The sequence below is a fragment of the Biomphalaria glabrata genome, chromosome 5 (assembly GCF_947242115.1).
Source record: "Biomphalaria glabrata chromosome 5, xgBioGlab47.1, whole genome shotgun sequence".
Taxonomy (NCBI): domain Eukaryota; kingdom Metazoa; phylum Mollusca; class Gastropoda; family Planorbidae; genus Biomphalaria; species Biomphalaria glabrata.
The window spans coordinates 24,433,034-24,450,270 of NC_074715.1; the positions used below are offsets into that span (position 1 = coordinate 24,433,034).

Sequence of the window (17,237 nt, forward strand, 5' to 3'; positions counted from 1 at the left end):
TTATACAATTATATGTAGGCTATCAGAAATACTTCAATAGCAATCTAGCAAGATAAGAAATTGCCCTTTGCAAAATAAACTTTTATAGGCTATAACATATTAACACCAGACTTAAAGACAACGTCTGTAAAAATTTGAAACTAAATGGTTGTCCTAAACGTTCAGTTTTGTTCCTAATTGTTTTTTGTATCATTCAAATGTGCTTCTAAAATGTACCCCTAGACCGAACAGACCCACTGTGCTGATAGGCCTATAGCCTATTCATCCTTTAAGCTGGTGGTACCGTTGGGTTAGGTTAGTTATCACGACTCTATCAAGTTGATACGTAGATGGGTAAGAATAAATAAACCAAAGCCTAGAAAACGAATCTATCTGTTTTGTTTTATTATGCGTTAAATAACAAAAATGATGTTAAAGTCTTGTCTAAAAATACGACGTCGCTGTATAAACATGATCTTCTCGCTAGCGCTTACCCCTGAGGGGGGACACGCCATGTCACTCCCAAGGACGATCCTTGACTACAAATGATTTGCTTTATAAAGAAAAGAGCGAGGGCTGGGAACAAGAACGACACTTGGGGTGCTGTACTCGCCACAACCAGCACAAAGTAGCAACATGGACACAAGATACATCGTTCTTCTGCTGGTCTCCACCAATGCATATCTAACTTTGGCCCAGTTTGATTCCGACGGATTCGACAATGGGTCACCACAGTTTGGATCCGGGCCATCACAGTTTGGATCTGGGCCATCACAATTTGGACCTGGACCTTCACAGTTTGGACCTGGACCTTCGCAATTTGGACCCGGACCTTCACAGTTTGGACCCGGACAGTTCTCTCCTTTCGGACCTAACTCTGGTTCTCCATTTGGAGGTCCAAGATATAACCCACTGTTTGGTGGTCAAGGAGGATTCTCAAATCGTAAGCCAAGTTTTTAAAAATATTTTTATTAATGTCATTTTCTCATTATTAGTTCCTGCTTAGAAACAAAACAGAACAAAGAGAAAAAGTAATTTGTTCAATAAGTAAGCCCTATTTAGCTTTCCCCCCCCCCCCCCCCCATAACTGAGTTAAATCAAAAGTATTCAGAATCACTGGTTTCAGCTAACTTCAGGAAACAAAAGCAACATTATCTTTTGACTGACATAGTAATTCTGTTTCAGCTGTAATATCTTTCACAAGAACACAAAACATCGCGAGGCGTTATTCAATTAGGCCTACCTGCATTAGTAAGCTTTTTGTAAAGATACTGATACATACATGACGATTTTGGTTTTATCATACTTGTCTTAGGAAAGTGGTGCGACCATCATGTTGCTTTACCCGAGTCAGCATTTACAATTTATTAACTTATTGATAGCATTGGTCGAGATTTCATAAGTAGTCTACTAACCTAACTACAAGAAATAGAAATACAATTTGCTATGTAGGCCTAAATCCACACCTGAAGGTGTTCAATATTCCATGCATTATCAAACTTTGTAGAATATGTGGAGAGGTACGAATCGATGCTCATGATTAGGAACGCAACTTGTGGGCTGAATTGTAGGCTAATGGCATGCCAGAACCAATTCTGACAACCACTCCGACACAGCCTTCGTTACGGTTTTAATTTAATCAAAATTACAAATAAATTATCCTTTCCCAATGATAATATCGTTTTTATATATTTGTTTTCTTTTACGTGGAAATGAAATAATTTTACCTGAATGGTTTATTCCCTTTTCCTAGTGTTCTTAATTTAAAATAAGTAATGAATGCACTATATCATTAAAATAATAATTAGGCATTCTTAAAGACATTTGGATAAAAAAGGCGAATTTGAAAATTGAGAAAAACAGTTCTTTATCCTGAATAGTCCCCCCTTTAAACAAAATACCTGACCTAAATAAGAAAACTAAAGATACATTATTTAATAGATAGATCTTTTCTAGAGTAGATGTAAGTAAAAATCTGTATTTACATCTGCTCATTTTGATATATAGTAGTTTATTTATTTCGGACATTACATGAATTCGGACATTCGCTGTTTTTTGTGGTCATTAAATAATTATTTTAATATGTATTATAAAACTAGCGCGCTGTATAATGTGCTTGTCCATTTTCCAATGATTCTGACCCAATTTCCTTCCATTTAGCTGTCTTTTTATGTAAGAAAAACGAATTTCAAATTTGTTAGTCAGGTTGTTGTTTTTTTCCTATGTTACCCGGACGACTTTACCTCTTCCTAGAGTTAAGACTATATTTTTTGATTGGCTAAGTCTATACTAATGAGCCTGGCAATATTTATTCTGTTTTTGGAGCTTATTTATTTGATTCATAAGCCAAGTTTTCTAATTCCATACCAAAAACCAATTAATACGGTGTCCGAATTAAATTACGATTTTCTTACCAAAATTTATTTCGGACAGCCAGTTTTGGACATCAATAAAAATGATCTTATATTATATTTGTTCGTTTGTTGTTGTTTTTTTCAATAGAGAATAAATGGGCAAATGTTTGGAGTGAGCTTGGTACATTGAATGAAGTTAAATGCTTAGATCTAGACCTACTAGATAGATCTAGATTTATATAGAGAGAATATAGAGGATTCAGTTAGGCAAGAATGGCTATCGTAACCTGTAGGGGCCTACTATACTACAAAAGATCATCTGTATTAGAAATTTATTAAATTAATAAACAAAAAAAAACAAAAACAAACATTCAACACACATCTAATCATGCAAACCCCAAACATTCAACACACATAAAATAAGTCTAAAAGTCGGTGCAGAAATCACTATTCCAGTGACCTAATTTTGGTAGAATAGTGTGTTCATATTTTAATTTTTTGTGTTCGTATTTATGCATAGTTTGAAAACATCGTAATGATTTCATGTGAGGGGCTATGCCTGGGGATCTTAAAATTTAGTTAATGTTAATATAGAATTAAAATCTGAGTTTATTGATGCCTAAATATAGAGACTGTCCGAAATAAATTATGGTGTCCGGAATCAAATAATGTGGGTCAAATGTGTCCGATTTAAATGAAAACACACATCCTCTTTGACCTTAAATATAATAACAAATATAGGTTTGGGGAACAAATATAAGTAGTCATCCTTATTCTCCTTTAACTAAAGAAGATTTTGATACGTCATTTTCTTTTCTATGTCAAACCATTGTAAAATAATGCGCTGTCAAAGTCAAACTTTCAAATTTGGGCCTATAGGTGTCCGAATAGCATAAACTACTCTAGATCTATATGGCTCCTTCTGTCTCGGAAGACAATGCATGCGACCAGATGAGTCACTGGCTTTGGTTACGTCTTGAGATGGGGCAGAATCTGGAGTAACCAGTAACGCCAATTCTGGAGGGGCAGTTTGCCACAGTTCGTGCATGTAGATATATGCATCTGTGCTAGGGCTAGCTGACAGGGCAGATTTCTTTTTCTTTCTCTTGGCTGACGCAGCTTCCTTTCTTATGCATTCGGCGAAGTTCGTACAAGCACGTACAGTCTGTCTCCATGCTGTCCGGTCTTGGGCTATCTCCTCCTACAAACTTTGGTCGATACCCGTGGCTCTCATGTCTCGCTTTCAAACATCTCTTTAGGTTAGTCTTGGGCGGCCCTTGGGCCTGACTCCCTCTGCAAGCTCAGCGTATACGATGTCTTTAGGGATTCTTCCATGTGGTATGCGAGTGACATGACCTAGCCAACATAGTGTGTATATATACATATACTCTATTGCTTGATTCCAATGTTAAATATCTCCTAGTGAGAGAGAATAATGTACTGATACCATTTAATAATCATTCATGCAGATTAAATCTGGATCTAGATATATGTAATATTAGTTAAATACTAGTAGTATTAGTTTATTTTTTATTATATTGCAAAAAGTCAATACACTAGTTACTCACCTACGTTTAAAAAAATAGGTACTAAAATGCATGCTGATGATCTAGATCTTAGTGTTGTACATATTTAATATTTTATTAATTTTTAGAATTCCAACTGCCACAAGTTTTGACATGCATCGGTGTTAACGAAGCTTTGGACCATGTCAAGATAACACTAAGACCTGAGCCAGTAAGTTTAAATTGGAGATAATTGACACCTCAGATGTTTGTCATAATTTAATTTATCTTTATTAATACTCTTTTCTTGTCTGTACAATTATTTTATATCTTTTATAGCGAAATATTTAGCAATTAAACAAATAATGAATAATTTTGGTGTAGCAACCTAAGCCCATAGATTATTCAAAGAAATCAAACTTAATAATTACATCTAGTAACATACAAAATATTATTTTCTAGAACAGCAACTACTTGGGACAGAACCCACAATTCCAATTTGGTCAGCCTAGGGAATTGAGGCGTCAGGACTGGAGGATTAGTGCCGTCTACATTCCTGCTGGAAGCTTGGGTGCCATCAGCCCATCTGGAACCAGCTCGTTGGTTGGTCAGTTTTTCTTGGCCATCACACGTTACGGACGCACTGATGGAAACTGTGCCGGTCTTGGTGGTGTCCTTCAAGTAAGTTTTCTTTCTTTCATTCATCAGTTGTAGTTGTCCTGTGGTAATGGTTAGTTTGTTAATATTTCAAAAGGTCTATAGTTGTGTGGCTTCCCTGGCAAGCCTCTTAAGAAGTGCATGAATTGGCTTCCTGATTAGGAATACAAAGTTATAACTGGGTGGTGGATGCTGACTTGAACATCTACCTCCAGATATATATATATATATTTATTCCCATTCCTTACTCCTGCCCTTTTTTTTTTACTTGTCCATGTCAAGGAAATACCAAAATTTTTTAGATGAAGTATTAAAACTAAATGTTTGCCTAAATGTATCACACATTCTTCTCCTGGGTTTTGTAAAATTCATTCCTTTTTCTGTTGCATAAAGATATGATTATTTATTGATGATTGCAAGATAAATTTGTATTATAATTGAATGACATTTCCTTTATCTAAAAAGTGACTAGAGTCTAGTTTGGGTAAACTGTTTTTCTAGGAGATATTTTGTATTGTATATACACCAGTAAGTTGTCTTTGGTTCACTGTTGTCTTTGTACATTGCTTAGTTGACAACAAACACAGTAGCTCTAATATCAAACTACAATCTATACTTTGGGGCAGTGTTAGTAAAGAGTTAAGGTAGCTATTGGACGATAGTGTTAGTCACGTGTTTAAGGGGAAGTAATCTGACTTCATTGTGAAAGAACCAGCAGAAGTAACAAAACAAGCTAAATAAAAAAAAGACAACAAAGTGTTCTAAGGGAAAGCACTCCACACTTGCAACTATATCTCTCAATAATATAGAAGATAATTCTCCTTTTCGATATCAAACAAAATAATTAATTACTGATTATTAATTAATAATTGACTAATTTATTGACTAATTCATTATTTTGTGTAAATATTTGTATTGTCTTCACCAATGAATAATTGTGCTAAGTTTCATCTTGTTCAAACATTTTACCAGATAGACAGACATACATACAGACAGAGTAAATTGGTATAACCTTTGTAAAAAGACTACTAATATAGGCCTATGTAATATAAATTTCAGAATGATGACTTAATTAACCCAAGCCAGCAATCAAGAGGTGAGTCATTTGTATGAGTTCAAAGAGATGTTCAGATTTGTAAGATGTTAATTGAATGATACAAGATTCTGACTGTCTGAAGGAAATTGTATAACTTGTAAATAAGTAAAACTAATTTCAGTTCTTTATGTTTTTAAAAATATTGCATGCCTCTATGTTGTTTTTTTTAACCTCAGGATTATTATCTACACTTTAGCCTTACTTTTATTAATATGTTTACAGCAAAGCATTGCCAGTATATCCACAATCCTCAAAGCAAATCCCCTAAATCATCCTTTATGGGCAACTTGGCACTGGCACAAGAAAAATACAAAAATGTAATCAAACAGCACCTTAAAATAGTGGACACTAATGTTGACTACCGGAAGAGAGATTGTGACAAAAAAAAAAGCTTTGGACAGTGACAAAGTAATGACTTTGGAAAGAAAGTGACTAAAAAAATGGCTGCTTCCTCTACCACCAAATCAGTTACTACCTTCACCTGCATTGTATGTAAATGGAAATGTCTCTTTAAAATAAGGCTCTGCCATCACATGGAAAAGTACCCACAGGAAGAACTATAGTAATTCTAAGGAGGCCAATGACTTGCATAGCAGCAGTATAAATTATTTTCTATTAATAACTAAATGAGCCTCGAGTTGAATTGACTTAAAGCTATTATTTGTAGCCATTACTCTGAATTTAGAAGTTTTACATCGACACCTTGTCAATTTTGACAATTTTATTTCCCAATGACTATAGGGTAGCTGGACCACAGTAGTAACATTTCTGAAAAACATTATTTATTTTATCATTACATTTGTGGTAGTCCAATGAAATTTCTATCCTTACATGTCATTTTATATTCTTAGGACATTTGACATAAGTACTAGTTCATTTGTCATTTTATATTCTTAGGACATTTGACATAAGTACTAGTTCATTTGTCATTTTATATTCTTAGGACATTTGACATAAGTACTAGTTCATTTGTATCTTTTGAAAACGACATTTTCATAAAGACTTGAAGTCAGACAAAAACATTTCTTGCTTTTTCCTTGATGTCCACAGCATCCCAATTTCAACAATATGGAAATGGTATGTTTGGACAGACTTCATTCCCGTGAGTAGAACAAACTTTCTGTTTTAATTCTGGCTTTTCTGACCACTAAATGGATTGATTAAATTGAAAAAGTTTAATTCTATTTCATAAACTCAAGTCTTTTTCTGCCATATTGAAAACAATACAACACATTTAAAACCCTTAAAATTCATTTGTGATCAGTATTAGTTGTACTAATACATCATTACATTAGCCTGCTAAGAGGCTTACCCATTTTATATATTTTTCCAGCTTTAAGTATTGAGCATGCCCCCATGTTGTGATATTAAGTTTTGAACATGTTCCTTTGTTGTGACATTACATTTTTAGCATCTCCCAATTCTAATCAATGAATATCACTCAACATCAACATATATATAATTAACGTATCATTTGTTAACAGAGCTGGGTTTATCCAAGATCCTATTGTCATTAGTCAAGGTGGCAATGTGTATTCTGGTGTCATCAGAGATTTATCTGAAGCTGATCTGAGAGGCCGTGGTATTGCGGTAAGTTTAGCTGGAGTTGAATTTCATATCGCCTAGCATTTGTGGCAGAGTTTCCATAAATATTAAGATTTCTGCTAGTCAAACTTTCTCATACTAAAATACAATTCTCTATTAATAAAAAAGCATTAAAACTTAAAAATAAAAGTTTAAATGCTAATGTGGCTGAAAGTAATTAACTGGCATGAACTTGTAAAATATAAATAACAACTATATCTCTCAACTATTTCTTTGGTAGCCTTAAGAAGAAGAACTACTCTTCATTTATATTCCACTATAACAAAGTGTTATTCAAGATAGTAATAATTAGTTTGAATATATATTGAAAGCACCATTTAAGTCTCAAAAGAACAAAATGGAAACAATATGAAGTTTGGACTAAAGAATAATATCAAAGCCATACTGTTTGATAAGAAATGAAAATGTTAAACTAATCAAGAACAATGTACATTTCTGAAGAAATTGGAAGAAAAGAAAACTAACATTAAATTTTATTGTTTGGGATTTTTTAAATATTATTGATACATGTTTAGTAAATAGAAGAAAAGGTACCCCTATCAAACCTTGTGATCTACTTTGGCAGATAATGTAAAGCTCATGTTTCTCTATGGCTAACAGTTAATGAGATTGTCATGTAGCCATCACAATGAACAACCATCTTGTATGTCAGGTATCCATTTGAGTTGGATAGACTAAGAGGTGCCCTAAAAACTTTGAAGTTCAAACTTGAACTCAAGACCTCTCAGTACGGATGCCAGGTGCTTTACCCTTTAGCTATCTTGCCCCTTTATAAAAATGTATGTACCTTTTTTTCAGGGAGAAATGTTGGAAATGTATTTGATGTGTAAAATATAAAAAAACTTGTGTAAATATTTCCTTTTCACAGATCTGTTTGGACTACATGTGCACAAGACCCACCACAACTTGTTGCTCTGTGGTCAAAGACTCAGCCCCAGCCACTGAATCAGTTGGGGTGCCAACAACAGGTAGAGCTATTACTTAATTTCTTCTTTGGTAAATAGAAACAACATGAAAAAATGCTGTTTAAACAAATGATACATCAGTCTATATGCCAGTACCTTTCATTGCATCAACTTTAAGACCAAATCATGAAATATTGAACTTATGTTTTTATTGAATATATGAGAAATGAATAAAATTATGTTTGTCAATGCACTCTAAAAACTTCTTTTGGGGTTATACTTCAAATAATTAGTCCTAAACCTATTTAGCTTTTTAGTCATTGGTTCTTATTTATTATTATTTAATATGTTTAACAGTCAATACTGAAACAATAAGTTAACTTAATAGTTTCTATTTTTTCTTTTCCTTTAGTTGGGCCCTATTCTGGCAATCTGCTTAAAGGCATAGGTAAGTGAAAGTTATTTTTTTTACACACTATTAAAAAAATTCTTTCTTTTCTATTCAGTCCAATGACAAGGTGACTGTATGACATGAACCTTGAAGATCATTAAATGATAGGGAATTTAGTGTGTATAAAAAATAATAAATTTTTCACTAAGAAAAAATAGCATGTATCTATCATATTATTGACAATATTATCAGCATTAACTTTGTATGAGAAATTTATGTAAAAAAAATAAAATTTAAAATGTAAAAAATCAACGTAGCTTTTCACATTATGAAACCTTATTGACTATTTTTGTCTCTGTCTCCCAGGAGGCTCTAGTACTGCTATTGCTACTGCTAACACTGGAACAGGAAGTACAGGTTCACTGGGAAGTTTAAGTGGAGGTCTTTTCTAAACCATTGCCTTGAAATGAAGAATCCAATGTAATGATATTGTAATAAAAAAAAAGTAGAAAAACAAATCATTTGTTGATAGTTTCTTTAGACTTGTTCAGCTGGAACAGGCTGTAAAATAATGTCTTCCTTTGAATGTATGTATTTAAAACAAAAAAAAAACAACATAAACTAAAATATATAGTGTCAGTCTACATCTTTTACTTACAATTGATTTTTTAATTCATATTTTACAATAATCAGATGCTTGGAAAAGGTTACAATATTCTTATCAATTTAAATGAACTATAAAACCACTAATCTATACAATAGTACTATTATTTGTGGTCTATAGTCTCAATGTCAAGTTTGGTATGGATAAATCTAAACTTTATAAACAGAAAAAAAAATGTTTTTCTTTCATAAACAGACAAGAAAAGATTTCAAGTGACAAAAACTTGGACTCAAAGTTTTATGGTTAATTAATATTTCAGGGAATTGTTTTCCTTGACAAAAAAAAATATGTAAAGATGACTAGATCTTAATGTGATAGAAACACAGAGGATACACCAGACAGTAGAAGGGACTCAAAGTTGAGCTACTCCGTGAACCAAACGTTGTTTTTTTCTTAAACTGACTTAGTAAGAAGAATGTACATAACACTAGCGCATCTGTGTTTCTATCTGTAGTAGACTCGAGCATCTGTGTTTCTATCTATAGTAGACTCGAGCATCTGACATGACAAAAATTTCATTTCAGCAAATAGTTTCAGCATTTGAAAAAAACAAACTCCTTGATACTAGATGACCTAATATTTGTGTAGCACAAGTCTTACACTTGTAATGTTTCTACTCAAATATGTAGGGGAAGTATTTAAGTCAATACATCTATGAAGTCTTAGCTCTGAACAATGTAACATAAGCATAAGAAACACAGAATGAAATAACAAAAAAGTTCAATCATTCATCATGTATTGGTGACGTCATTTCTTTTCCAGACGCTAAAACGTAGAGATTGGAAGCAGCTAGAGTGTAGTCTAAATCTTTTACAATATAGATCTTAGACTCAAAGCACACAAACAAAAGACATTACAAGCTATTTAAGTTATAGTCAGACCAAAACCCCAACAGAAACACGCATTAACCAAATGAAATTCAAATTGATGGTTTAATTGTATTTATCAATCGATAATGAAGTCCTTAGATGGCTGCCTGGTCGTGTGGTTTGTGCTCTGGACTGTCGCCTTGCTGCCGCCATCATGCGGGAGGTTTGGCTAGAATGTAATTAAGTATCTTCCAAACATGGCCGGACTTACGTAATTAGAGGGCTTGGGGGAAGTGAATTGGGTAGCACCAAATGAAATAGAAAAATAACAAATTAAGACCGAAAAATAAGCAAAAATTAAGAACCTTCCTCTATCTATATCTTAATCAACAAATAAGTTAAATTTCGTAACGTTGAATTAGTGTTACGTAAATGTCTTCAACAAATCCGTACAGAGGTCATAAACTGATTTTTCAGCTCAATCCAAAAGGAAGAAACAATGATCTAACATTTCTAATCTAACAAGTAGATTTAAACATTCTTGAATAAACTTTGAATTATAGCTGAGACCTGTGCGAGTCCCCCACCAATCGAAGGCCCTTTGCAATTACCTAGTTTGCCTATGCCTAAGGCCGGCTCTGTTCCGAATAAACATTTGCATCATGTAAAACAAACAAAACACTTTAAAAGTGTTACATTCCTGTTTACTGATATTTCTGAGATTAAATTTGACTATCTCATCCTATAAGCTAGTGAAACAATTAGTCCAATTAAGGACATCAGTAGACCCCAAAGGACTGTGATCATAATCACCTTGCAATAATTAAGTTGATGAATGAGGTGAGAACGAGGCCCTAAGGGGGAGAAGTGTTTCCGTTTGTTAATGACATGGCTTGCATTACCAGCTAACGTATCCGCCATCTCCGTCTGTAGCGCCACCTATCTCATGTGAATCACGTATGCCGAGGTTGATGTGGTGCGTCGTTAGTACGTTACGATGGCACTGGTGAATAGTGACATCGGATGTTGAGCAATGATGTTCACACTTTTTCGAAACGGGTCGCAACGTTGCAATAAGATGGTCGAGTTCATTAAAACAGCGCCTCTGCTGCTTCCTTCTGCACCTGAAGAAGAGGTATCGATAGATCGGATGGCACCGTATGACGGACCAGATATCGCTCGCGAGCTGTAGTTTAGTTTTCTTATGTAATATGTTACCACATTGATTGGTCATTTAGTCTTGACCAGTTCATAAAGAACCAAACTACCAATCATGTTTTTGTTTAGCTCATAGAACCCTTTCATAAGACTTACAAACTAACGCAAACCCAACTCAAACGTTTGAAGGGAGACAATAAGTTGAAATAGTTCTCAGTAGCCACCAAATACACACATCCCTGTAATACGAATTTTAAAAAGTGTTATAAACAATCTTTAACAATTCCACGGTTTTTCATTTATCTATAGCGAAATATTTTATCCTTTTTTTTTTTGTTACCATCCTGCGCTCTCGTCTGTTTAGACTTTTGGACCGTGATCAACTTTTACACTTGACGCCATTAAAAAAAACAAACTCATAGATAAAAATACGTTTTGGTTGTATAACACACGCATGTGGCTGTCTCGTGATTTTTTTTTGGGTGGGGTTGGGGGTTGGGGTGGGAGGGGAAGAATTAAATATCAGATTGTTATTATAAAATGTCTACAATGTTAAGCTACGCCCCAGTGTTTTCAAAAGCTGGAAGGAAATACATTTTCAAGTGTTATTTGACATCTGTATTAAAGTTTTAAATATAGACTGTGGCCATTTTGTGGAGAAACCGAAAAAATAATACAAAGGATTCATTGAAGGCTCGCGGTCTTTTGAGTTTCTTAGTGAGCAGCTCTGTGGCAAGAGGCATCTGTACATACAATTTATTTTCTTTAAATCCATTCGGTGGTTTCAGAGATATCGTAATAGATGAGTGAATCAAGTCAGAAGTATTTATATACAGAGAGGATGAGAAGAGATAATAAAGAGAAAGAGAGAGAGAAAGATTAAAGGAATGAAATATCCCAGTCTTTTGGTGATTTCTCTACGCATATAAAACTCTTAATAGAATTTAGTCTTTTGTTATGTCAATGGAGCCATTGTACCTAGTCGTTTCATTTTGTTTATACCGCACAACTAATTGAAAATGTTTGAACTTTGAGTATTGTAAATAACAAATAGCCATTTAATATATAATCCGCTTGATGCGTCAGTCCTCTTGTTCAGTCTTCTATCATTTTATTGCGCTCCCATTTCTGACATGCAGACAGCTTGATCCGAGATTGGGTGTCTGAGATATAACGTGTACATGATTTGTACCAGACATGCATACAGCTTGATCCGAGATTGGGTGTCTGAGATATAACGTGTACATGATTTGTACCAGACATGCAGACAGCTTGATCCGAGATTGGGTGTCTGAGATATAACGTGTACATGATTTGTACCAGACATGCAGACAGCTTGATCCGAGATTGGGTGTCTGAGATATAACGTGTACATGATTTGTACCAGACATGCAGACAGCTTGATCCGAGATTGGGTGTCTGAGATATAACGTGTACATGATTTGTACCAGACATGCATACAGCTTGATCCGAGATTGGGTGTCTGAGATATAACGTGTACATGATTTGTACCAGACATGCAGACAGCTTGATCCGAGATTGGGTGTCTGAGATATAACGTGTACATGATTTGTACCAGACATGCAGACAGCTTGATCCGAGATTGGGTGTCTGAGATATAACGTGTACATGATTTGTACCAGACATGCAGACAGCTTGATCCGAGATTGGGTGTCGGAGATATAACGTGTACATGATTTGTACCAGACATGCAGACAGCTTGATCTGAGATTGGGTGTCTGAGATATAACGTGTACATGATTTGTACCAGACATGCATACAGCTTGATCCGAGATTGGGTGTCTGAGATATAACGTGTACATGATTTGTACCAGACATGCAGACAGCTTGATCCGAGATTGGGTGTCGGAGATATAACGTGTACATGATTTGTACCAGATATGAAGACAGCTTGATCCGAGATTGGGTGTCGGAGATATAACGTCTATAAACTATGGGCCAGGCAGATAGACAGACCGAGTAAGTTGATATAAGCTTTGTAAAAAGAATAGTCACAAAACGATTCCAATTTTTTAAATTTAAATTTAGCCTAGAAACAATTACTATCATCTCTTTGCAGTTGTTTACTAAAGTTGCCAGGCAACCGGTCAGCAAGATCAGCAAGGCCTGTCAACAATTTCATTTCTTTTCCCACAAAGCACAAGTGTAACAAAGTTCAAAGGCAGACAAAATTACAAATAATAATAATAATAGACACGTAATCAAGAGAAGCCCCCACAACCTTCATTAGTTACGTCATGATCACGTTATCCAAACTGGCAATAGAACAGTCCCCAGTAAGAGACATCCATGTAATATGATCGAAGGTAACAAACGACCAACCTAACATAGGCCTATATAATATTTTATATAGCATATTGATACCCATTGTGACGCCCCCAACAGAGACCAATAGAAGGCCTGAACACTAACATGACACGTCACAACCTGTAGACAGTTTAAACCAATAGCTTATTGCCACGTCACAGGTCTGTACGATGTGTCAACGAGCTATTGGTCTAATTGCCCACAGGTTGTGACGTTGCAGGTCAGTGTTAAGGCCTTCTATAACGAATAGTCTCGCCCCAACAAGGCTCCCTCAGCTTATTTATGGGTGCGCCACTGTCACATTTTCACTGGAATTCCTCGCGACAGTGGCGTCAATAGGGGGGTGCGGTCCGCACCTTGTGACACCCGTTAGTAGGTGAGACCCAAGTAAAAAAATGCACTTTGTGAATATCTGACAATTATATAAAAAAAATAAACAAGCTATTCACAATTAATAAATAGATGATAGATCTATCTACTTTTTTTTTCATTTCGATTAAACATAATTTAATTGTTTAATGAAATTCTATCAAAAGGTTTAAAATGCTATATCATACTTAATATATCAAGGAAAACGCGAAACCTTACTTTCAGATGTTTACCAGCTGCATACATGTATATGAACACTGCTTTGATTTAAAAAATGTTTTACGAATCTATTGAATTTGTAGCTAGAACCATAATATCAGGATGTCAGCCAATAATCACTGTTTAACAAATGACGACATTCTTCAGGCATAAAATATGATTGAAATCTCACATGCAATTAATTTAAATTTTGTAGAATTGGAAAGTAAATAAGTGGCCATTGAGATTTCTGAGGAAGATAATGTTGTTTCATTGTTCTGTAAAAGAAGCTGTGACTAAGATGAAGGAATTGTTACAATGTGTCAGTCGAATGTTATACTTGAATATTGTAGGGGATTTTTTTCTTGGACAGTGCCAAGAATGGTTCTGATGCTTCCTAATGGGGACGACTAAGTCACTTAATAGCAAAAAAACAACAACTCTATTCTTTTGTTGTTGACTATTTTCAAGTAATTATATTGAAATGAAATAGAAATGTGTAACTTAATTTACTGTGCGGTTGAAATGAAGTCCAATATTGGAATATTCAAAGACGTATGAAGAATTCATCTGGAATGGAAGATTGGAAAACAAGGACATCCGGCTACAAATACATTTGGCAAGACAGTCGTTGCTAGGATTGGTGTAAAGAAGAATAACAATGGAATGATATATTGCACGAACTGTTTCTATAAAAGCAGAATATTGACATTCTGTGACCATATTAACAACGAGTCTTTATTGAATAAAGAATTTCAATGAGATGATGGAAATGTTATGTAGATAAAACCCATAGCTGAAAGTACATGTATAATGTTAGAAAGTCTATAAATGTTTTAGCAAACGACATAAAAGATATTTAAGTCAGAATGACTGTAAACACTTTTGTATTTTGACCTGACATAGCACACACTGATCAGATTCAGATGTTATACGATTTTAAGGGAGACATAAAAGCTGATAAGATCAACTTAATATCTTAAAATGTTTAGAAAAGGTTGAGCTTGAATTTATATGTGGAGCTCAAAGCTATGAAAATGCAGCTTCAATGTCTTGGACCATGGAGGAGTACAGGAAATGTATTAAGAACCAACAGATAATAAAAAATTCCTTTAATCTAAGTGGTCAACATTCTTTTTCAGAAATTAGCTTTTTTCCTAGCATTTTTTGTTACTATTGAAATACTTTTTTCGTTCTGAAATTATTGCCTCTAGAGGCGAAGCTTAAGATCTTTTATTTTACCTATCTTTACTTTATTTTTTTTTGAAGGGGGGATATGCACAAGAAGGCGAAAGATACACAAGAGTAGGCCTATCTTTAAACTATTGACAATGTGGTGACTAATTAAACCTTTTCTTTAACAAAAGCATAACACGTTAGCGTAAAATGTTCTAAAAAAAGGCTCTTCTAAAACAAAAAGCACTATGATTCAGAAGAAAAAAAAAAAGAAAAAGAAGAAGAAAATGTCAGGCGTGAAAGATGTCGGACTCACTATTTAAGAAGAGAAAAAGAGTTTCATTCTTTTTTGCATTGATCTTTTTTAAAACTCTGAGCTCAACTCCAACTGGAAGCAATCATTCATGTAGCAGATAAATTTGGAGCTGTCCAACCGAAAATTTTTTAGTTCAACAACCAACAAAGTATTGTAGATGTAAGCTTCAAAATATTGGCGTATATGATGATTTTTCAAAAGGCGACATTCAAACAGAAATACCATGACTAAGAACATCTAAAGGCAAAAAAAGTTTTTCTTGAATAAAATAAAAGTTAACATTGCGTGATTCATTTGCCACTAAGACCTTAAAAAATATCTCTAAATCATTGAACAAAGCCTTCCACCGTTTCTTACCACCTGCTGATCTACGGCGTCTCATGTGGAAAATAAAGAATTTTTTGAGACAAAGAAACAAACGTTACTTTCACTAAGTGGAATTTTATTCAAACTGAGATCGTTACAGACATTCACTTCAAGTTAATGATACGTTTTCAAGTTTGAAATCCAGAAAAAAAAAACAGTGTATTTTACTTATAGTTGCATTGTTGGAAAATAGATTAACGGGAATGTCTTCGATTCCAAAGATTACGGATGTGTGCAGAGTTTCACATGATACCCAGTGAATGTAGATCAATTGTAATAAGCAAATGAATTTAAAAATGTAATAGACACTCCTTTTGTAGTTTTTGTTGAACAATCAAATAGCGTAGGAAATTATAAACTATATGTATTACAGCGCAACAAACCAACGAAAAAAAAAGGATTTTTAAATGGGGGGGGGGTCGGGGTAACACCCTGAGCTGACCGCACCACTGCCTCGCGGTTTTGAATGCATTGGAAGCGTAAGCAAATAAAATAGAGCCATTAGAAACATTCTTTGATTGCGATTTGTTTTTACGTGAAATAGTCAATTGAGTTTTGTAAATGCCAGTCTTATTATCGCATGACAATATCACTAGCAAATTATAGTAATTTGTACAAGTCCATTTAATAAGCACTGCTCTTTGGCTTTAGTGTACATTTGTGACTGGATTAGACAATACAGACAAAATAGATTCAAAAGATTCTTTCCTGATGCTTTTCAATTCATTAAAAAAAACGTATGATCTAGCCAAAGACTTTAACAACGTATGATCTAGCCAAAGACTTTAACAACGTATGATCTAGCCAAAGACTTTAACAACGTATGATCTAGTCAAAGACTTTAACAACGTATGATCTAGCCAAAGACTTTAACAACGTATGATCTAGTCAAAGACTTTAACAATGTATGATCTAGCCAAAGACTTTAACAATGTATGATCTAGTCAAAGACTTTATATGGCTCCTTTTGTCTCGAAAGGCAATGGTTGCGCCCAAATGAGTCACTGGTTTTGACTTAATCTTGAGACGGGGCAGAATCTGGTGTGGCTAATCAAGCCAATTCTAGAACGGCAGACTTTGCCACAATTCGTACATGCGTATGCCTCTGATTTAGGGCTATCAGACAGGGCAGCTTTCTTTTTATCCCTCTTGATTAAAGCCGCTTCAATTCTTTTGCTTTTTCAGTTTAATTTTTCTTCTTTTGTTGCTTGGTGCAAGTTTCCAGCCTACTTGTCGTTTTAAACTAAGCTCTAAGCACCCATTAGAGCAGGCAGGCTGTGGCGGATCAGCACCTAACTGACTGGGGGCTGCCCAGGTTGAGGCGGGCGGTAGCTGATCAGTGAGGCGCGAAGACCTCTCCC

General features: G+C 34.6%; 1 protein-coding gene across 1 annotated transcript; it reads left to right on the forward strand.

Moving 5' to 3' along the window:
* Nucleotides 1–549: 549 nt before the first annotated feature.
* LOC106063382 (uncharacterized) lies at nucleotides 550–9,010 on the forward strand. Its single transcript, XM_013221738.2, has 9 exons — nucleotides 550–922; nucleotides 3,988–4,070; nucleotides 4,301–4,519; nucleotides 5,555–5,591; nucleotides 6,642–6,693; nucleotides 7,076–7,181; nucleotides 8,065–8,164; nucleotides 8,514–8,549; nucleotides 8,859–9,010. The coding sequence occupies exons 1-9, from the start codon at nucleotides 616–618 to the stop codon at nucleotides 8,942–8,944; spliced, it is 1,026 nt and encodes a 341-aa protein (XP_013077192.2). The 5' UTR covers nucleotides 550–615; the 3' UTR covers nucleotides 8,945–9,010.
* Nucleotides 9,011–17,237: the final 8,227 nt, after the last annotated feature.